Source organism: Solanum pennellii, chromosome 12 (assembly GCF_001406875.1).
Source record: "Solanum pennellii chromosome 12, SPENNV200".
NCBI classification, from domain to species: Eukaryota; Viridiplantae; Streptophyta; class Magnoliopsida; order Solanales; family Solanaceae; genus Solanum; species Solanum pennellii.
This window is the reverse complement of record NC_028648.1, coordinates 59,839,607-59,863,045: the sequence shown is the minus strand read 5'-3', so window position 1 is coordinate 59,863,045 and position 23,439 is coordinate 59,839,607. Positions and strand designations below refer to the sequence as shown.

The following is a 23,439-nucleotide window of genomic DNA, read 5'->3' as shown; positions in this document are numbered from 1 at the left end:
CTCTCTCGCTTTATACACAGAAGTGTATAATTCTGTTTCTGTTTTGTATAAAGCGAGAGAAAATTGTATATACACATGCAAAAATATATATCTTCGTGTTATACACTTAATTATACAATTTACAAACATTTTACTTCAAATATTGCAGAGAAAAAGGTCAACGAATTATACAATTGCGAATTATACAATTTTCTCTAGCTTTATACAACAGAAGTGTATATATTGTGTTTCTGTTTTTGTATAAAGCGAGAGTAAAACATATATCTTCTTGCTATACACTTAATATTGCAGCGAAATAGGCAGTGAATTATACAATTGCAGTGAAATAGAATAGCGAATTATACAATTGCAGCGAAATAGGCCAGCGAATTATACAATTTAGGCCAGCGAATTATACACTTGTATATGTATAGCGAATTATACAGTTTTATGTTTGCTATGGAGAGCAATTATCCAAAGTTTGCTATAACATACAAATATGAATTTTTTATTTGCTATATGTGAAAGTTGCCCTATTATCATCATTCACATTTTAAATGGGCTCAAACATTATTATGTTTATTAAATTGAATGTGACAACTTAATAATAAAGGGATAAAGTAGGGGTAAAAATAAGATAAACGGTGTTGGATTACATACTTCTCTTCTAAAAAGGGAACTTAGAAAAGTTCTTACAAGTATATATTTTTGATTTATTAGAAAGATTCTTTGATTTGCAAAATAATAAATAGCAAGAGTAAGTGCATATTTGAAATAGAAAAAGATTTTAGAATGTTTTTGAATTATAAAGAAAATTATTATCTTTTAATAATTTAATTTAAAAATATTTTTATCACTAATAATTTGATTCAAAAATGCTTCTAACGCCAATAGGCCTGATCCTCACGCATCTTGACTTTCTTTTCATAATTATCTCAAAATTTCAATTTAGTCCAAAAATACTTCTATTATTATTTAATGGGTAAAAAAATTATTTTTTTTAAAAAAATGAATATACATTTTTTATCTAAACACATTTTATTCCTAATGTGGGTCATGCTACCATACAAATGCTAGTTTGATGCATGAGACACATGAAAAATTTAAAGTTATGTCAACTTACACTCATTAGGTTTTTCTTCTGCCAACTGATGAGTTTAAACTTTAAATGAATAAATCAAAATTCATATATATAGCATATTCTAATTTATTTGTAACTGAGATATAGTTATTATTGAGATTAATGTTTCTCAATTACCTTATTATGGCTAACACATTACTAATTTAGGTACAAACAATGTTGTAGTGATATTTATATTGTAAAAACTTTGACTACCCATGTTTTTTTCTAAAAAAATGGACATATAGGCAGGACAAGGAGATTAGTCGGTGAGATAAAGAAAAATAATTCAAAATAAAATATGATATTATATCATTATTCTCTATTTACTTATTGATAGCAATTAGTTTGGAGATTATTTTATCGAGGCTCTGTAGCTATAACTATAATTTGTAGATATATGTTAAAGGGATGAGAGAAGCGAACGAGATTTAGAGGGAGGAGAGAGACGAGCGAGAGAGGATAGAGAGTGGTGAGAGATGAAATGTATTTTTATATCTATCGAATTATATATATGTATATTTGTCAGATAATTATATACATGTGCAATTGATATACATATACATTTGTATATTGACGAACGAGATTGGGAGAGAGAGGAGAGAGGCGAGCGAAAAAGGGCAGAGAGTGGAGAGAGGCGAATTGTATTTGTGTATCTGTTCATATAGTCGTAGATGTATAATTTATATTTGTATATGTATAAGAGAAGAGAGAGGTGAGAGAGATGAAGAGAGGAGAGAGACGCACATAATATAACTAAAAAAATATTGCGAGTGATAATTAATTCAAGGGCAACTTTCACATATAGCAAATAAAAAATTCATATTTGTATGCTATAGCAAAGTTTGCATAATTGCGCTCCATAGCAAACGTAGAAACTGTATAATTCGCCATACATATACAGTTGAAGCAAATTGTATAAAACGAAGTATATAAAACAAGAAAGAGAGACACTTGGGCAGAGAACTGTATAAAAAGGAAGTGTATAAAACAAATTGTATTATTATAAGTGATAGAACAATTATATACAATTTGAATTTGTATAAAATGAGAAAGAGAGAAAGACAAAAGAGACTTGACAAGGAATATACAATTGAATAGAATTGTATAAAACGAGAAAGAGAGAAATTAGATACAATTTGAAAATTGTATAAAACGAGAAAGAGAGAAAGGCAAAAGAAACTAGGCAGGGGAGTATTTTTATTGCATAATTATAAGTGTATAGGACGAAAATATATGTACTTGCCTGTATATATACATTTTTCTCATGCTTTATACAAACAGAAACGCAACTTATACATTTCGCTTCTGTTTGTATAAGTGAGAAAGGAGAGGGTGGCAAGCGAGATTTGGGAGAGTGGCGACCGAGATCTGGAAGAGGGGAGAGAGGGGAACAAAAATATATGTATTTATACAATTTTCTCTGCTTTATAAAATTAGAAACAATTTTTATACACTTGTGTTTATATAAAAAGTGAGAAAGCGAGCGAGAGATTGGAGGAGAGTGGCGAACGAGATATCTGGGAGAGAGGCGCCTGGCAATTTTTTGCAAACGTTTGCAATGGAGCACAACTAAATCAAACCCTAGCTACTCCATTTATTTTAGGTTATTAGTTTGCTATTATATACAATTTTCCCTTAATTCAAACTATAACTACTTTAGCTAGTTAACTAGTATACATATTTCATAATGATATTAAAATTATGAATTTAGCTATTTTATACAAAATATGAAACTAACTTATTCTATGAGATATCATAATCTATTAAATAGACTCTTGTATCAAACCACCTAATAATAATCAAACAAAGAGTAAGATTACAAAATAATAAAAAATACAGATACAAGGATGATGTATAAGAACAAATAGGTAGGACAAGGGAATTAGGTGAAAACTATTTTCAGAATAAAACAAAATATTATGAGATATCGTAGTCTATCGAATAGATTCTAACTATATATAGCCATGCCATTAACACTTGATGATTGATATTTAATTATTTGGACTTCATGCTTAGCCAAGAGTTGTTACTATCGAGAGCAACAACTTTGTCAATTTCATGTCAGAGAATACATATATTTAAAATTTTATTATCACAATCGAATTTAGTATTTTCGAGATAAATATGAATGTAAATACAAAAATTTACCATAATTTGATAAAAATTAAATTCTAAACTTATATTCAAAACTATAATAATTTTTTGGTGATAAAAATATTAAAAGCAATTTCATTAAATTTAAATTTTAAAATCTGCTATTAATTAAAATGTTAGACTGATAGCACTTGGAAATTCATTGTTCATCTACTGCCAAGAGTTGTTACGTGAGCCATGACTTATGTATAGCACTTGGAATTTATGTATTATTCTCTGACTTGTCTTTTATAAAATATTTTGAAATGCGTTTTATTTGAGTTGAGAGTATGTGGAAAATATCTTTCCTTTCTCTTATAAGGTAAAGGCAAGATCAGTAAAAAATAAAAAAAATTAAAACCGATGATTTATGACTGATTAAATTTCTTTTTATCCGGCTTAATCAATAAAATAAGAATAAGGATATATATAAGTAAAAAAAAACACAAGTAAGAACAAAAATAATAAGAAAATTATGTACCCTTCGTATTTTCAGATCTTGAGATGACATATCTTATTTTTCCACGAAAGAGTTCACTTAAGGGGTAAAAAATACTCAAAAATAATTATGAATACTAATATGAAAAAACTGTTTTGTCATCTGAAAAATTATTAAAAAATATTTAAGTGTTGTAAAACGAGAGGAAAATACAAGAATACACAAACAATAAGGTAAGATAAATAGTGATGACAAGTATAAATATTGAGAGCTTTGTTATTCTCCTCAAGTGTATTTCACAAGGGTGAAATACTATCCTTTTATAGGACATTCAAACCATCCTTTACAACATTTGACAAATACGTTAGAACATATTTAATTAATACAATTAATAGATACATTACGTTAGGATGGATTAAGATAAACATCCACACAATTAAGTGGATTTGTAACACTCCCCCTTGAATGTTTATAGATAATGTGTCTCGTTAAAACCTTGCTAGGAAAAATCCCGTGGGAAAAATCCTAGAAAAGAAAAAAGAGTACACACATCTTGTAATACGCTTTGAGTGCTGCCTCATTAAATACCTTACCAGGAAAATTCAATGGGACAAAACCATGGCTAAGGGAAAAAGAGTACAACGCGTTTTGCTTCCCCTGATGAAAAACTTATTTGACATCTTGGAGACGACGCATCCCAATCTTATATCTTAGCTTCTCAAATGTTGACATTAGCAATTTCTTAGTGAACAAATCTGCAAGATTATCACTCGAACGAATCTGTTGAACATTTATCTCACCATTTTGTTGAAGATCATGTGTGAAAAAGAACTTAGGTGAAATATGCTTTGTTCGGTCTCCTTTGATATATCCTCCCTTTAATTGAGCTATGCAAGCAGTATTATCTTCATACAATATTGTTGGAGTCTTTGTTTGCACAGAAAGACCGTATAATTACAGAATGTGTTGAGTCATTGATCTCAACCATACACACTCTCGACTGGCTTCATGAATGACTATTATCTCTGCATGATTTGAAGAAGTAGCAACTATTGTTTGCTTCATCGAACGCCACGATACAGATGTACCTCCATAGGTGAATAAATAGCCTGTCTGTGATCGGGCTTTATGCGGATCAGACAAATACCCTGCATCTGCATAACCGATCAATTCTGACTTGGATGCATTAGAATACAACAATCCCATGTCAATTGTTCCTTGAAGATATCTGAATATATGCTTAACACATTTCCAATGTCTTCTTGTTGGACATGAGCTGAATCTTGCCAATAAACTTACTGCGAAACAAATATCTGGTCGGGTATTGTTGGCAAGGTATATTAGTGCCCCAATAACACTAAGATATGGTGTTTCATCACCAAGAACCTCTTCATCCTTTTCTTGAGGTAGGAATGAATCTTTATTTACATCAAGAGATCTCACAACCATCGGAGTACTCAATGGGTGTGCTTTATCCATGTAAAATCTTTTCAAAACCTTTTCAGTATATGTTGATTGATGGATAAATATTTCATTCGTCAAATGTTCAATCTGAAGGTCAAGACAAAATTTTGTCTTACCAAGATCTTTCATTTCAAATTCTTTCTTCAAACACTCAACGACTTTTGAAAGCTCTTTAGGAGTTCCAATGATGTCCAACTCATCAACATAAATAGATATTATCACAAATTCAGATTTTGACCTTCGTATAAAAATACAAGGACAAATAGGATTATTCTTGTACCCTTCTTTTAGCAAATATTCGCTAAGACGATTATACCACATGCGCCCTGATTGTTTTAATCCATATTAGGATTTTTTAAGCTTTATTGAACAACTTTCTTTTGAATTTTTATGTGCTTCAGGAACTTTGTGTGCTTCAGGGATTTTCATAAAAATATTGTGGTCTAGCGAGCCATACAAATAGGCCGTGACAACGTCCATTAAACGCATTTTAAGCTTTTCATGAACTGTCATATTTATTAGATACCTAAAGGTAATTGCATCTGCCACAGGAGAATACGTCTCCTCATAATCAATGCCAGACCTTTGTGAAAATCCTTGTTCCACAAGTCGTGTTTTATACCTTACGACTTTACCATTTTCATTGTGTTTTCGCACAAAAAATCATTTATGCCTTACTGGCTTGACACCTTCAGGTGTTCGGACTATTGGTCCAAAAACTTCACGTTTTCCAGGTGAAGTCAATTCTGTTTGAATTGCTTTCTTTCATTTTGGCCAATCATTTCTCTGTCTACACTCGTTGACAGATCTTGGTTCCAAATCCTCATCTTGTTGCATTATTTCAACTGCAACATTATAGGCAAAAATATTATCCACTACAATATTATTTCGATTCCACCTTGTTCTCGTCGAGACATAATTTATTGAGATTTTCTCATTCTCATTATTTTCTGGTACATGGACCTCCTTTGTGGTGTCATCATTTATTATGTCTCGAAACTCTTCATGAGAAATTGCCTCTATATTATGATCACCATCTTGATCATTTATTCCTTTCCTTTTCCGAGGATTTTTATTCTTGGAATCAATTGGTCTACCACGTTTTAAGCGTGGTCCAGACTCATTTGCCTTAACATTTTATCCTATAGGTACATCAACTCGAACTTGAGCATTAGCAGCTGGGTATATGATTTAGTAACCCGTGAAAGGTTAGTAAATGCATCCGACAGTTGATTTGCAATATTCTGCAAGTAAATTATCTTTTGAACTTCTTGCTCACATTGATTTGTTCGAGTATCTAAATTTGATTGTGAAAAAGAATTCCAATCTATCTCATTTCCCAACTGTTTTTGTTCTCCCCCTAATGTTGGGTATATTGATTAATTAAAATGACAATCAGCAAACCTTGTCGTAAATAAATCTCCAGTTCTAGGTTCCAAATATTTTATAATAGAACGAGATTCATACCCAACATATATCCCCAACCTTCTTTGGGGACCCATCTTTGTCCATTGTGGTGGAGCAATTGGAACATATACCGCACAACCAAAGATTCTAAGATGGGAAATATTTGGCTCCTGATCAAAAATTAATTGTAATGTGGAGATGTCACTGGTTGGCCTTATGCGCACAAGTGCTGCTACATGCAAAATAGCATGCCCCCAAATCGAAACAGAAAACTTTGTTATCATCAACAAAGGTCTAGCTATCAATTGAAGATGTTTAAGTAATGACTCTGCTAAACCATTTTAAGTATGAACATGTGCAACCAGATGTTCAACTGTAATTCCAGTGGACAAACAATAATCATTAAATGCCTGAGATGTAAACTCACAAGCATTATCAAGACGAATTGTATTTATTGCATAATCTGGAAATTGTGCTTTTAACCTTATTATTTGAGCCAACAACCTCGCAAAAGCCATATTGCGAGTTGATAATAAGCACACATGAGACCATCTTGTAGATGCATCTATCAAGACTATATAATATTTAAATGGTCCACATGCAGGGTGAATAGGTCCATATATATCACCCTGTATCTGTTCCAGAAATGAAGGGGATTCCACCCCAACCTTAGCCACTGATGGTTTGATAACCAACTTTTCTTGTGAACAAGCAGCACAAGAGAATTCCTTTGATTGAAGAACATTTTGGTTCTTCAAATTATGTCCATGTGAATTATTAATTACTTTGCGCATCATATTATAACCAGGATAGCTCAACTGGTCATGTCAAATACTGATTTTAATGATTTTATCATTTGGCATGATTTTATCAGAGTAGCCTTACCTAGAGCATGTGATTCAATCTTCCAGAGCCCTCAATCAATTTTGTACTACCAAATATTGTATTAACATACACCTTTTTCATTACCAAAGAAGATAAATACTTTTTTTTCTCTTAGTATCGAATGAGTTGTGGCACTGTCCAGAAGACAGATATCTCCACTACTCATCTTGGATCCAACTGAAGACTGGAAAATTTTACTATCTTCATAAGAATAAAAATACATTATAAGAAGTACGAAATTTAACAAAATAAATCTTAAGTACATAAACTTTAATTAAGACATTAAAAATACATAAAAACATTATTCATTTTATAGCTCAATTATCAATTTCAGTTGTGATCCCCAAAAAAGTCCTCAACTTTCAGATGAGTAATATCATCGCGTCCATCAAAAACATTATCTTTCAATGCTAAGTTTGCCTCAACATTTTCATTATATTTTTGAGAAGATCCTGCTTGAACATCATCTTTGAGAGTCAAATGTGACTCTACTCGGTCTTTAGAAGAGGATGCACCGCCTTTATTTCCTTTTCTTTTAAAGGAATTCTGATACAACCTGACAAAATGCTCAGGTGCCCGACATTCATTTTTCCAGTGACCTTTAAGGCCACAACGATGACAGTGATCGCACTTTCCTTTAGAAGGATTATTTTGAGAACCTATATTGTTCTCCCTTTTGTTACGACCACCACCTCGACGATTATTATATCGCCTTTTGCCTTTGCCACGCCCGCACACATTATCATGGCCCCGATTATTTTGTCTTATTTCAGACCGGCCATGTGCATTAACCGCGTGTGCCTACAGTAATGGAGCACTTCCAGCGGGAAGGACTTCATGATTTTTCATAAGGTCATTATGTTGCTCAGCCACCAGATGGCATGAGATCAATTCAGAGTATTTCTGAAAACCTTTTTCACGATATTGTTGTTGTAATATCATATTAGAGGCATGAAAAGTAGTTAGTGTCTTTTCTAACATGTCCTCATCTTTTATTGTTTCCCCACATAATTTTAATTGGGAAGTTATTCTAAATACAGCAGAGTTATACTCAATTACAGTTTTATAATCTTATAATCGTAAGTGCATCCATTCATAACGAGCCCTTGACAATACCGTTGTCTTGAGGTGGTCATACCTCCCTTTTAAACCTATCCGCAATTCAAGTGGATCTTTCACTGTTAGGTATTCAACCTTCAGGCTTTCATCAAGATGATGACGAAGGAAAATTATAGCTTTCACTTTATCCTGACTTGATGTCGTATTTCCTTCGATTATACTATCACCAAGACCCTTAGCGATAAGGTGAATTTCAGCATCAAGTATCCATGACAAATAATTCTTTCTAGAAATGTCAAGTGCCACAAATTCAAAGTTTTGACAAATTCGACATGATGAAAACTATCATAAAATAATTGAGTTAATATTATGATGTTGGTTTCTTTATAATAAATTGTAAAATTAATATTGCAAATGATTAAGAATTATTATAGAATATAATATATGCATAGAACATGGATGTTACAAAAGAATGTAACTCAAAAGTATGAAATGGTAATTATTTTGCAATATTTATTACTAGTTCAATAGTTATTAACGCCAAAGTTCCATAAGATTTTTAAGTCATATTTAATATAATACTCCTATCCATTATGACACACATCAATATCTATCATAAATTAATGACAAACAAAAAAAATATACGATTATTCTAACTAGCATGTTATTGTATGCCCTATTATTTAATTTAGAGTTATAAGTTACTAACATATAAACAACATAAAAATATAATACTAATAAAAAATTTATGAAAGTCCTATTAGAGATGTTATAAACACACAAATATATACCTGACTCTAAGTTGATTAACTTTTAGGAATTAATTTCGACTTAAGTATGTCTCAGTTGGTCAGAGACTCGTGCTGATAACGTGTTGTAAAACGAGAGGAAAATACAAGAATACACAAACAATAAGGTAAGACAAATGGTGATGACAAGTATAAAGATTGAGAGCTTTGTTATTCTCCTCAAGTGTATTTCACAAGGGTGAAATACTACCCTTTTATAGAGTAGAAAATGGCCAAATGCCCCCTCAATCTATGACCCAATTCTCAACTACACACCAATACTTTACGGGAGTCCTATTACCCCCCGAAATATTTCAAACTAAGATATTAACACCCTTAAAACGTCATCCCCAAATCTTTGTTGCGCTGTGTTATACACACGCTTTTTTTTTCAGAGTAAAAAAAACATAATCATTTAATTTTTCTCCACCATTCTTGCCCTCATCACCATTGCCAAATCTCATCATCATTCTTCATCACCATTCTTGCCCTCATCACCATTGCCAAATCTCATCGTCATTCTTCATCTTCCTAAATCTTCTTCTTTCTTTTTTCTTCATTGTTTCCAGATAGTTCATCTCCTTCAGTCCATATCCCTTGCCCTCTCCACTACACCACACCATACCCACCAACCTTTGCCCTTTTTTAAAATATCTTTTTAATCATCCATTTGCACAAATTTGATTGTTATCATTAAATTTGATAAATGTGCTATCATTATTATCTCTGAAGATAGTTCTTTTTTCGTTAGTTCTCAATTGCACTTCTCGATGAAATTGAAGATGAAATTTTTCTTGAGAAATCCCATATTCTAATACCCACTTTCAATTGAGGTCAAGAAGTTTCAATTTTTATTATAAATAAAAAATCTCTCCAATGAAATCTGCAATTTTATCTTTCAAAGTCGAACTAACAATATTTTCCTTTGAAGTGAAGAAAGTGAAGTGTTCTTTTTTTTCTTGTTGTTGTTCTGTCTAAAATTGGGCGAAGATATTAAAGGTGTTGCTACTTAAAAAGTATATTATAAATTAAAAATGAAATTATGAAAATATAAAGTCTTCTTATATTAATTGCTATGGCCGCTAATTGCCATGGCAGCAGACCAAGATGAAGAAATATTAACTTGTAAATAAGAGACGATGACAGATGAAAGAGTGTGTGTGTGAGATTTTATTTGATTAAATTTATTAAATAGTATAGTATCTAATTAAAAATTGACAGGTGTTAAATTAATTAATTTTAACTTACTTATTTGTCTTCCACTTGCCAACAAGAAGTGAATACACTTGCCGTGTCACATCACCATTTAAGGGTGTCAATATCTCCATTTAAAATACTTCAGGGGGTAATAGGACTTCTAAAGTATTGGTGTGTGGTTGAGAATTGGGTAATAGATTGAGGGGACATTTGATCATTTTCTCTTTTATAGGACATTCAAACCATCCTTTACAATATTTGACAAATACGTTAGAACATATTTAATTAATACAATTAATAGATACATTACGTTAGGATAGATTAAGATAAACATCAACACAATTAAGTGGATTTGTAACAATAAGTATTATTATGCCTCTGAATTTATTAATATAGGACAACTATTTTTAGTATGAGACCGAAAAAATATTATTGATCAAAATTTTGTTGAGGTAGTAATATAATTTATATGTTGACTTAATATAACGTCCGCATTTAATTGCACCTACATTATTAAAGTTGTGATTTCTATTAAAATTTTATTTTCTAACTTCATTAATATTCGTACAAGAATAGACGATAAGAACAATCAAAGGTCGAATAGACGATAAGAACAATCAAAGGTCGAATCAAATAAAATTAATTTTTATGTATATATAAAAGTTTTGTGACTCAGCTACTGACAACTACACATCAAACAAATAGCTGTCGTGCTCTATTTGATTTCTTCAACCTCCCTTTATTTTCCAAGAAATATTCCTAATTTATTATGATATGTCAAACAAAAGAAAGTCAATTTTTTTTAATTGAAAATGAAATTTAAACATTAATGAAGCCTTGTTCATTTCACTAATTTGATAAAAATAAAATATTTTAAAAAATACAAGTCGTACAACCATCCATTCCAGCTTCAATTTGTCATCAATCAAATCATGAGAAATGTGTCTTTTTAAAATATTTAGATTTTATTAAATTGTACCTATAAATGTATCGTTATATTATAATAAAATGATTTCAGACTTAAAAGAACAAAAAATTATTGCAAAAATTTTCAAAAATGGCAAATAAATTAGAATGAAATCAAAGAGACAAAAAATGCACATGCCTATTATCCTCGCACTCTATCCTTTAATTAACATAGAAAATAAACGTCATGACTAGGGATGGACGTTCGGTTCTTTGATTCGGTTTACTTAAATTTTGATTTGTTATAATTTTATATTTTTTAATTGATTTTTTGATATGAATAAAAATAAAAAGGAAATACTAACAAATTCTTTTTCAACAAGACAAACAACATCTTGCTCACTTAAACAACTTCCTTTTGTTTCACCAAAATTAGCTAAACAACTAGCACTTATAAGCACTTCCACATTCCATTCCAACTTTAATTGTTTGAAAGTTTACATGTGATGGATTCCAACCAAACAATCAATAATGAGGGCATAGATGGCTACCATATTGCTAGAAGAGAGCAAGCTGAATGAATAAAGTATTATTAATCTAAGTAATATAATTTAAATATTTTTAAATTTATTAAATAAAATTTCAGCTCTTCGGTGCATCGTAATTATAGGATCCTTGTACCGAACTTTGAATCGAAGAATCGAAATTTCAAAAAAAAAAGTTGACATAGAAGAACCAAATTTTTCGATTCGATTCGATTTTTTAATTTTTCGATATTTATGTCCATCCCTATGTAGGACTATGCGCCTTACCCTATTTCTTAAAAAAAATGTCTTAAAAAACATGTCAAAACTTTTGATCCTCCTAAATAGGCACTTTGACATATTGTATATACAATTAATGCCTACAATTAATAAAAATCACATACAAACGGGAAAACAATATCAACATCAAAAAACAATTATCAATTGTGAGGAAAATTGGCAACTGGCTTTTAAAATGGTTTCCGTACAGCGTATAATTTAGTTTTAGCAAATATTCATACATAATTGATGTTTAATAAAATAAAAATTGATCATACAACATAATGTTCACTTCATAATCCTATATATATATACCTTCCAAAATATTTCCATTTTCTATTAATTAACAATTAAATGAACTAATGAAATGACCATTTAACATAATTGTTATTACTAAGAATAAACTTAATCAATATATGACTAATTATAACTCCTCAAAATTCTCTTTCTCTATGTTATAGTACTCCTTAATAAAGAAAGATGTAGGATAATTTAATAGATTGAAGAATTGAATTATAATTATTGTTGATTGGATATGTATTAATTAGTGAATAATGGTGAGCGGTTTATTTAGCTATTATGTGGTTACATCCCCACTCACAAAGCTGATGTGGTATACCTCAATGACGAGTATTACTATTTATCTATTTTTTCATAATTTTCAATTTTTCCCCTCCTTTTTTTATTAAAAAAATCTGTTAAAAAATATATACTCATTATTATCATTTAAAGCATTTAATCCTTCCTTCTAAATTAAGTTGTGTAATGGCTATAAAACTATTGTAATTTGTAACATTAAAGGAAGTTAAATTTGATTATATATTTTAGAATTAAATTAATATATAGTAATAACTTAGAAAGGAACATACATTTTTGCTTAATTTTAGTATTTGATTAAGTCACTGCTAAAATGGTGGTAACTAGAATTATTCTAAAATAACTAATTGACTAAAAATTAGCACCAACTATGAGATTTAATTTTTTATAATGTAAAATTAATTATTATATCGTTTCATTTGAATCATAAATCTACCCTTTCTATTTTTTCATCAACCATTACTTTATTTTTAATTTGTACATACAATGACTTTTAACATGTATTAATTTTTGAGTTATTATATGTTAATTAATTTTGTGTCTTCTCATACTCTATGTTTTTGTGCTATATATAGATTGAGATTGTTTTTCTTTTTTATATTGTAATTTGCTTACTCTATTTTGCTTTTAATTAGATTGTTAATTTGACATATTCTTTTTTTAATGGTATTGATTATTACTGATGAAGATGGTTCGATAATAAGGATTTTTTTTCTTTTTATGTTGTAACTTGCTTACTCTATTTGCTCTTAATTAGATTATTAATCTGACTTACTCTTTTTCTTTTTCAGTGTTGATCATTACTCATATGAATGATTTGATGATAAGGAATAAAATTCGAAGAACGTGAAATGCAATTTATTTCAAGAAAAGGTGCGAATTGATTAATCTTGATATACTTCTTCTTGATGAAAAGCTATCTTATTACATATTCTTATAATACTAAATATGTAGACCTGTTGAAATCTCTCTATATAAAATAAAGTGAAAGGTAGACGAATTGATGTGATATATACTTTCTCTATGACCACCATTATTATCTATCCTTTTTTTTTCCTTTTCATTTTTTTTTCAATTTTAAATATATATCTATTAACTAATAGAACTTATAATGGCTATTGATGTGTATTAATATATGAGTAAATACATTTTTAATTACTTTTGTGTTTTTTGGTAGTCTATTATTTTGTGTTATACATAGATCATATGTCCTTTCCTAATGTAGCTTTCTTAATCTAATATCTTGTTTTTAGTTGGATTGTTAGCATGCCATATTTTTTTTCCAGAGTTGATTATGAATAGAGATAATTTGATGATAAAAGGTTAGGATTTACAAAATGTGAAATATGATTACTTTCAAGAACAAAACGAACTAATAAATTTGAATAATTTTTTTGTTGACGAAAAGGAAGTTTAATATGTTTCATGATTATTATTCTTTTCTACACATATTCTTTTTAAAACTTTTTAAATTCTCAGAGTACTTATGATTTTATCATATTTGGATAATTTGATGAATCATATGGTCAAAAAAAATTAAGTTAGCAGGTTGAAATATAAGTTGATTGAAGATTCTTTATTGATTATCAAGAACTTTAAAATTGTTGAAAGTATTGCTGCCATCACCGCATGTAAAAGGATTCAAAACTTTTTTTGAGAGGTAAAAAATCATAAATGACAGTTTGATTTTATAACACATGCAAAGAAGAAGAAAACTATACTGAAAATCATTCAAATTTTAGTTAAATTATTTGTCATATATTATTTATTACGATATCTTTTACCAATTTCTGTTCCGATGCTAATAATTAAGTGTTAGCAAATATTCAATTTCTTAGTGAAGTATAAATTTATTTCAGGTATTTACATTTTTCTCTTTTTAAGCTACAAACATTTATCATCTAACTTTTTTTCTAAAAAGATTATATTAAGGATAAGGTACAATAATACTCATGTACATAAGAGCAATACATGAACACCCACCCACATAATAGCCATATGATAAAATTATTAGTTTGTAATGTTATAATTATTAAATATATTATTTTGTGAAAATACTTATTTATTTTGAAATGGAGCAGAGAAGTAAGGGCAAAAAGAAGGATAAAGAAAATGAAGGTAAAGAGTAGACAGATTAAAGCTTCGTTTTAGTGTGAAAATTGTGAATTTTATAAAGAATAATTATTTCAAAATTATTAATCGTTTAAATTTTTTATGTGAACACAAAGAAAAGTTGTTTTTTGAATTTTATAATTAATTTAAAGTGAAAAGGTGAAAAATATTTTTATTAATTTTTTAAATTTTAAAATTCAGCTTCAAAGTCAATTCACAAAAAATATTTTTTTTAATGCCAACATCATTTTGTTTCAGGATTCAACTCTCAAGAAAATAATAATTCATGGTCAAAATGATAAAAGGGCGATGGATTAAAGAGATGCTGTAAAAAAATCAAGTATTATTATTTACTTTCACATGCTCAAGTAGAGTAAATATATTTTTATTCTATTTGACGGCATAAGGTTATATAATGGATCAATTTTTTTTATCAAATTTTGTCAGACTTTAAAAAGATTTAAATCAGTGGAAAGCAAATATCAACAATAGATTAGATTAAAACTTGAATTTTAATAAAAGATAACTATTTCAAAAATTATTATCGCGCGAAGCCCGTTAAGTTGAAGGAATACTTTATTTAGCTTAATGTGGCTATCTTATCTACATGCATTAGGGAAAATGAAGGAGTTATTTTTAACATTACTGCTAAAAATTATTTATCTTTAGTACTTTTTTAAAAGTGTTTTTGAAAAAAAGTAATTTGTATTTGTTTTTTCATTTAAAAATTTCTTTTGATAAGCAATCGTGTTTGGTTATTTTTACAAAAAAATGTTTTTGAGAGCCGAATTACGAAAAAGTGTAAACATCAATGTACTTTTAATATTAAGATTGTTTTATAGAGAAAAATTATAAATATCTATTAGAAAATTTTTAGTTAAATTAATAATATACATATTTAAATCTTCAGTCAATATTATAAATAAATAAAATATAAATATTGTATTAACACGATGACTTAAATATAATTCAAATATCAAGAAAAATAAACTTAAATAAATAAAGTCCTTCATATTTTTAATCCTACGAAAATGTTGTTATTACATTTATTTCTGATTATGTAAAATAAAACATAAAATAATATATAAAATATAAAAATTATTACATACAAAATTAAAATTCTTGAATGCTAATTAGTTAATAAGAAATATATAATGATAAAATGTATATATGAGAACGATATTTTAGTTTTCAAGAAAAAAATTTTCTGCTTCTGCTTTTTAAGAAACATAATATTTTAGTTTCTTTTCAACAATTATAAAAATTGCTTCCTCTTCCAATTAAAAACAGTTTTGAAAATTCGCCAAAAACTATTTTTTTTCCAAAAAAATGTTTTTTCTCAAAAGAAAAAAAAAAACTTTTCACCTCCAAACAACAATGTCCGAAAGACTCTTATAATAACAAATACTTCTTCTATTTCATATTTATTGAATATTTGAGGTTTTTTTTATGGTTTTGAAATAATTTTAAAAATAATGATATAATTCATAATTACTATAAAAAATTTAGCCGTAATTTTAATTATGTTTTTTCACTATAAAAAGAGAATTGATTTTTTGGAAGAACAAAAATAATAGGTTCCAAAAATAATCGGAATGTAAAGGAAAATGACGCGCGAGTTCCAAAAATAGCAAGAATATAATGAGTCGTTTGATTGGGAACAAGTTATTTCAAAATTAGTTATCTTGTTCCTGAGCGGAAGGTATGCTTAGCCCCTGATACTTTGCTTTTTCTTAATCCTTACGTCCAAGGATAATGAGTCAATTAGCTATCCTGATAACATATAATTGAACATTGCAAAGTGGAACCAAAAAAAAGTACAATGAACTTTAGACGTGCTTGCACCTTATTTTTATATAATAATCTCATTTTTTGTTTTTGTTTATTTTATGTTTTACATACTTTTTAAAAAAATTATAATAGCCGATTTAGTAACGATAGGATATACGTGAACCACTTTTATAAGGAGTGGTGAGGATACTTTTATCCAAAAAAAATAAAAATAAATAGTATTTGTCCACCTATGTATAGGTAGTGAGTTGTTGGTGTACATGTTTATAATCTGCACCATTTGTTTAGAGGCAGCTATCTAACAATGGCTTCTGCACAGGCTCTTCAACTTGGTATCCACTACTTAGTTTTTCATTTGAATGGACTAAGTATCTTTGATTTATTCAAAAGTTCAATGATTTCAAATTAAATGTTTTCGAGCAAGTTCCTTTTGTATCAATACATTCTTTATATTTTCTTGACTAATTTTGAGTCTGAGATTCATGATATATTTGAATACTGCAGGCAAGTTCTTGTGGATGTGTGGAGGAGAATTCAGTTGGAGTTCATTATGCATCCATAGAGCAATAGTAGATGCCTTGAATCTCTTGTTAGTTTTCTTTTCCTTCTTGTCGGTCTTGTGAGAAAATTCAGACTTACTAGTGGTGGTTGCAGGAGGGACTGGATGGCTATAGGAGTTTCTGTTTGTTGTGCTCTTGTAAGCATTGTGTATTTTGGTCTTGGTTTATGGAAATTTATTAGTAGTAAAGATGGTGGTGTTAGTCATCTTAGTTGGTTACATTGCTTTGTTTGCGGAATGATTTGGATCAGTTTAACTGTATCGTTGCTTGTTCAAGGATCTAAATTGATTCAAATACTGATATCTTCTTGGTGGGTGATTTTCTTTCTGTTGAGTTCCACTCTTAATATTGAAGTATCCATGAAAACTCGCAGCGTCCCAATACTAGACCTGGTGACATGGCTAGTCACTTTCTTGATTTTCTTTTATGCCTTACTTACCTTTCATCAAATCATTTCTCATTCTTCATCGAAGCAGAGTTTGTTGGAACCTCTACTCGTTGATCGACCTGATGACAAACTAATTAGTATAGGAAATACTAGTCTTTTTGGCAAATTGTCATTTTCTTGGGTTAATGGTTTGCTTGGTCTAGGAAACTCAAAAACTTTAGCTCTTGAAGATATTCCTTGTCTAGGATATGAAGATGAGGCCATCTTAGCCTACGAGCAACTGTCTCGTGAATGGAAATCTCTCCAAGGAGAGGACAATTCAGAGGACTTTCTCATTAAGGCCATAGCAAGAGTTTACTGGAAAGAAATGGTTCTTGCAGGAGCATTAGTATTTCTCAGGATTATTGCTGTTGTAGTTTCTCCTTTAATGCTATATGCATTCGTGGCTTATTCAAGTAGCGAGACAAGAACTATTGTTGAAGGTGTTCTCTTATTGGGGTGCTTGGTTGTTGACAAGCTTGTTGATTCTCTTTCTTCTCGACATTTCTTTTTCTACTCGAGAAGGGTTGGTATGAGAATAAGATCGGCTCTAATGGTGGCAGTTTATCAGAAACAACTCAAGCTCTCGAGTTTAGGCAGACGTAGGCACTCAACTGGAGAGATAGTGAACTACATTTCTGTGGATGCTTACCGGATGGGAGAAGCTCTGATGTGGTTTCACACAGGATGGAGCTCTGGCCTACAAATATTTTTAGCTGTTGGTGTACTTTTCGGAGTTGTAGGACTCGGGGCAATTCCAGGTTTAGTACCCCTCATTATCTGTGGGTTGCTGAATGTGCCATTTGCCAAGATACTTCAGAAATGTCAGGCTGAATTTATGATCGCCCAAGATAAACGTCTCAGGTTCATGTCTGAGATTCTCAATAGTATGAAGATAATCAAGTTACAGTCATGGGAAGAACACTTCAAGAACTCAATTGACTCACATAGGGAGGATGAATTCAAATGGTTGGCTGAAACTCAGATTATGAAAGCTTATAGCACTTTGCTGTATTGGATGTCCCCAACAATAGTCTCATGTGTCATCTTCTTAGGACTTGTGTTTTTCAGGAGTGCGCCGTTTAATGCTGCTACAATTTTCACTGTGTTGGCAGCTTTAAGGACCATGTCGGAACCTGTTAGATATCTACCAGAAGCGCTGTCAGCTGTGATTCAAGTCAAAGTTTCTTTTGATCGGATAAATAGTTTCCTACTTGAAGATGAAATCAAACCGGAGGATGCAGTGACATCTCCTCGAGAGGATTCAGATCATAGTGTTCGTATAGTAGGTGGTCATTTCACCTGGGATCCGCAGTCACCTGATGCATTGCTTAAAAATTTAAATTTTCAAGCAAGAAGAGGACAGAAGATTGCAGTTTGTGGACCAGTTGGTGCTGGGAAATCATCCTTTCTATATGCCATACTTGGAGAAATACCAAAAACTGCAGGAACAGTGAGTCGTAACGCGATCCTCATATCATGAACTTCTTAAGTATCTCCTATAATTGATTTCAACTCTCCTTGCAATTGTTTCTAGGTACATGTATATGGATCCATCGCTTATGTCTCTCAGACCGCTTGGATCCAGAGTGGAACAGTCCGTGATAACATACTGTTTGGAAAGTCAATGGATGAAAACAAATATCATGAAGCGGTAAAGGTATCTGCTCTAGACAAAGATATTGATAATTTTGACTATGGTGACCTCACGGAGATAGGTCAGCGAGGTCTTAATATGAGTGGAGGACAGAAGCAGAGGATTCAACTTGCTCGAGCTGTATATAATGATGCTGATATCTATGTTCTTGATGATCCTTTTAGCGCCGTAGATGCACACACAGCAGCAACTCTTTTTAATGTGAGGTTAACTGTGAAAAACTTGCTATCATGCATGTTAACATTTACTGACCAAAGAAACAACAACATTTTGTTGTTTCCACATAATTGCAGGATTGTGTTATGACTGCTCTAAAGAATAAAACAGTTATTCTTGTTACTCATCAAGTGGAGTTCCTCTCCGAGGTTGACCAAATTCTGGTAACTAATGTGGACTAGTTAGAATCTTTTTCCAGCTTGTATTCATTTATCGCACGTCAATTATTTACAGCTATCTGCTAATTGTTTTACCAGGTAATGGAAGGTGGACAAATTACTCAATCAGGAAGTTATAATGAGCTATTGATGTCTGGGATGGCCTTTGAACAACTTGTGAATGCTCACAGAGATGCTGTAGCTGGACTTGATCCTCGTACCTATAAAGATGAATCGCATGAGCTAGAAGAGACTGATATTATAAAAGAAAACAGCCAAAAAGAAGTTACACTAACGCCCGGAATACAATTGACACATGAGGAAGAAAAAGAAAGTGAAAGTGCAATGTGGAAGATCTTCCTAGACTATGTCGTAATCTCTAAAGGAACGCTCTTCCTTTGTTCCAACATACTTACTCAGGCTGGATTTGTTGGTCTTCAGGCTGCTGCAAGTTACTGGCTAGCAGTTGCAATTCAAAGTCCTAAAATTAGTCATATCATGGTTATTGGTGTCTATAGTTCAGTGTCATTAGTTAGTGCATTTTTCGTGTACCTCAGATCTCTTTTTGCAGCTCTCCTGGGATTAAAAGCATCTAAAGCCTTCTTTTCTGGTTTCACAAGTTCAATTTTCAATGCTCCTATGTTGTTCTTCGACTCTACCCCAGTTGGGCGGATATTAACCCGGGTAACATTTTTTTCTTTTGCACATATGTCTACGGAAAACACTGTGACATGAACAAGTTTCACTGATTGTTGCCTACTAATCTGGATCATCAGGCTTCATCAGATTTGAGTGTATTAGATTACGACATCCCATTCTCCTATGCATTTGTGATGGCTGCTGGAATGGAGTTGCTTGTAACAATTGGCATTATGGCCTCAGTTACATGGCAGGTTCTCCTTGTGGGCATCATCGCTACAGTGGGCTCAAAATATGTCCAGGTGAAGTTTCATTTCCGCTAAATACTTTTAATCGTAAAGCTAAGATAATTTGTTAATTTGTACTAATATTTTTTTTCTGTATCTGAAGGGACATTATCAACCCTCTGCCCAGGAGCTGATGAGAATCAATGGGACAACAAAGGCTCCTGTTATGAATTATGTAACTGAGACATCACTTGGAGTTGCCACAATAAGGTCATTTGGAGCAGTAGACAGATTCTTTCAAAATTACCTAAAACTTGTCGATGCAGATGCACAAGTCTTTCTTTGCTCAAATGGTGCTCTGGAGTGGTTAGTTTTGAGAACCGAAGCACTTCAAAACATCACTCTATTCACCGCCTCTTTTCTCCTAGTTTCGATCCCAAAGGGTTATGTCTCTACAGGTAGTCATTTCTGTCATTTGCACCAGTTGATATTAACATCTTTCTATGGAGGTGTTTCGAGATTTCTCCAAGCTCTTTATAGTTTTTCTTCTTGCTTTCATTCAGGGCTTGTCGGACTCTCTCTTTCTTATGCATTGGCACTTACCAACACTCAAGTTTTCTTAAGCAGATGGTATAGCAACTTAGCAAACTATGTCATTTCAGCTGAAAGGATCAAACAGTTCATGTGTATACCTCCAGAGCCTCCAGCAATTGTGGAAGACAATAGGCCACCATCGTCGTGGCCTACCAAGGGTAGAATAGAATTGTTGGATCTTAAGGTAAGCTAATTACAAATTTTAGTCTTCTACATACTCAACAAACATCCGGAAATGGATGTTGCCTCTGTGCTTAGGATGCAGTTCCTGTACACTTCATAGTAACAGTTAGTAAATATTGTGCATCATATTATATCTAACCTCTACAGTTCTTGTTCGATTGCAGATTAGATATCGTCCAAATGCTCCATTAGTTCTCAAAGGAATAACTTGCACTTTCCGCGAGGGGACCAGAATAGGAGTTGTAGGAAGGACAGGAAGTGGCAAAACGACACTTATAAGTGCGTTGTTTCGCCTAGTAGAGCCTTACAGTGGGCAAGTTTTCATAGATGACATCAACATTTGTTCTATAGGTCTCAAGGATTTAAGATCAAAACTCAGCATCATCCCTCAAGAACCAACACTTTTCAAGGGGAGCGTTCGAACAAATTTGGACCCTTTAGGTCTCTATTCTGATGATGAGATATGGAAGGTAAAATTCTGCAACTCATCAACACAATACTCGCCAAATTTTTCGTATAATATCTTGAATAATACTTATGGTTTACAGGCTCTAGAGAAATGCCAGCTTAAGGCTACAATTAGTACACTTCCAAACCTATTAGACTCCTCTGGTGAGTTACATTTTTAACAAATATAGTACTAACAAATAGCAATTATTATCATTTTGACTTGTGTGACATATCATACACTTATTATGTTTGAGTCCGCGTTCAACAGTCAGTGATGAAGGCGAAAACTGGAGTATGGGGCAACGACAACTCTTCTGTTTAGGCAGGGTCCTTTTGAGGAGGAACAAAATCTTAGTATTGGATGAAGCAACCGCCTCTATCGACTCGGCTACTGATGCAATTCTGCAGAGAATTATAAGAGAAGAATTCTCTAACTGCACAGTAATAACTGTTGCTCACAGAGTTCCTACTGTTATAGACAGTGACATGGTCATGGTCCTTTCTTTTGGTATGTTTTATTTATAGTTGTAAACATGGAGTATCAATTTCAGTAACAAAGATGTCTAATGCAAATTTTGTAATTATTATTGTAGGGGAGCTTGTGGAGTATGATCAGCCTTCAACACTCATGCAAACCAATTCTTCTTTTGCTAAACTTGTGGCAGAATATTGGTCCAGCTGCAGAAGGAGTTCTCTTCAGAAACTAAATAGCTACCATACTAGCTAGTTCTTTTTCTTGGATCATCAGGGTGCCTGTATTGAAGCCCGACTAAATCCGTCAATCCTAATAGATGCTACAATTATCTGGTTGAGAATGTCTGTATTGTTCTTTTCATTTATTGATAGGATAGGACATGTTTGCCGTTATTCATGCTAATGATGTTATCCCTAATTTTCATAAACCCCCTATAAAATAGAAATTTTACACAAAATAACATTCATTTTAACTCATATAAATCATATATATATATATATATATATATATAGGAGAATCTTACCACTGCCTATGTGGCTCAACCACAATGCAGAATTCTCCTTTTAATTCTTTTTTTTTCAACAATACCCTTCCCTACCAAACATTCACACCACAATTCTCCATTTAATTATTTTACTACCAACAAAACTCTTTCCTCCATACAGTCACACCCGTTTGGAAACAACGTACACCTATCTAAACAACAGGTATCTTCCCTACTCTCACCACACTGCCGCAAATAACTCCCACATCAATTCAACTACCAAACCTTCACCCTCCCTGCAAACAACCTCTAATTCCCTTTTCTATTCTTCTCCTTTGTTGTATCTCTGCCCAACTTCCTCTTCACCACTGACTAAATCCTGCACAATCCAACAAAACATTAAAATCCTCATATAAACACCTCCAATTGAAAGAAATCCCTACTATAGACCCCCAATACACATCTGTTCCTACATCTCAATCCAGGTATTTTTATGTAGCATATACTAGTAATTTAAGCATAACATCAATTGTTTCTAATGTCACATTGGCCACCTCTGCCTTTAATTACATTCCATCATGACACCCTCACTTAATTTATTTTCTTCACATCTTCCTCTTAATGTGTTCGAAACTTCTATTTGTTTGCCTATTTGTGCCTAGAGAACCATACTATGACTACATACA

General features: G+C 31.5%; 1 protein-coding gene across 1 annotated transcript; it reads left to right on the top strand.

Annotated features, from left to right (window-relative positions):
* Positions 1 to 16,879: 16,879 nt before the first annotated feature.
* Positions 16,880 to 22,719, top strand: LOC107005328 (ABC transporter C family member 8). Its single transcript, XM_015203892.2, has 12 exons — positions 16,880 to 17,015; positions 17,188 to 19,123; positions 19,208 to 19,528; positions 19,621 to 19,707; positions 19,801 to 20,385; positions 20,478 to 20,642; positions 20,731 to 21,025; positions 21,131 to 21,345; positions 21,509 to 21,814; positions 21,893 to 21,956; positions 22,063 to 22,302; positions 22,388 to 22,719. Exons 2-12 carry the CDS (start codon positions 17,348 to 17,350, stop codon positions 22,519 to 22,521), a joined length of 4,188 nt encoding a protein of 1,395 aa, XP_015059378.1. The 5' UTR covers positions 16,880 to 17,015; positions 17,188 to 17,347; the 3' UTR covers positions 22,522 to 22,719.
* Positions 22,720 to 23,439: the final 720 nt, after the last annotated feature.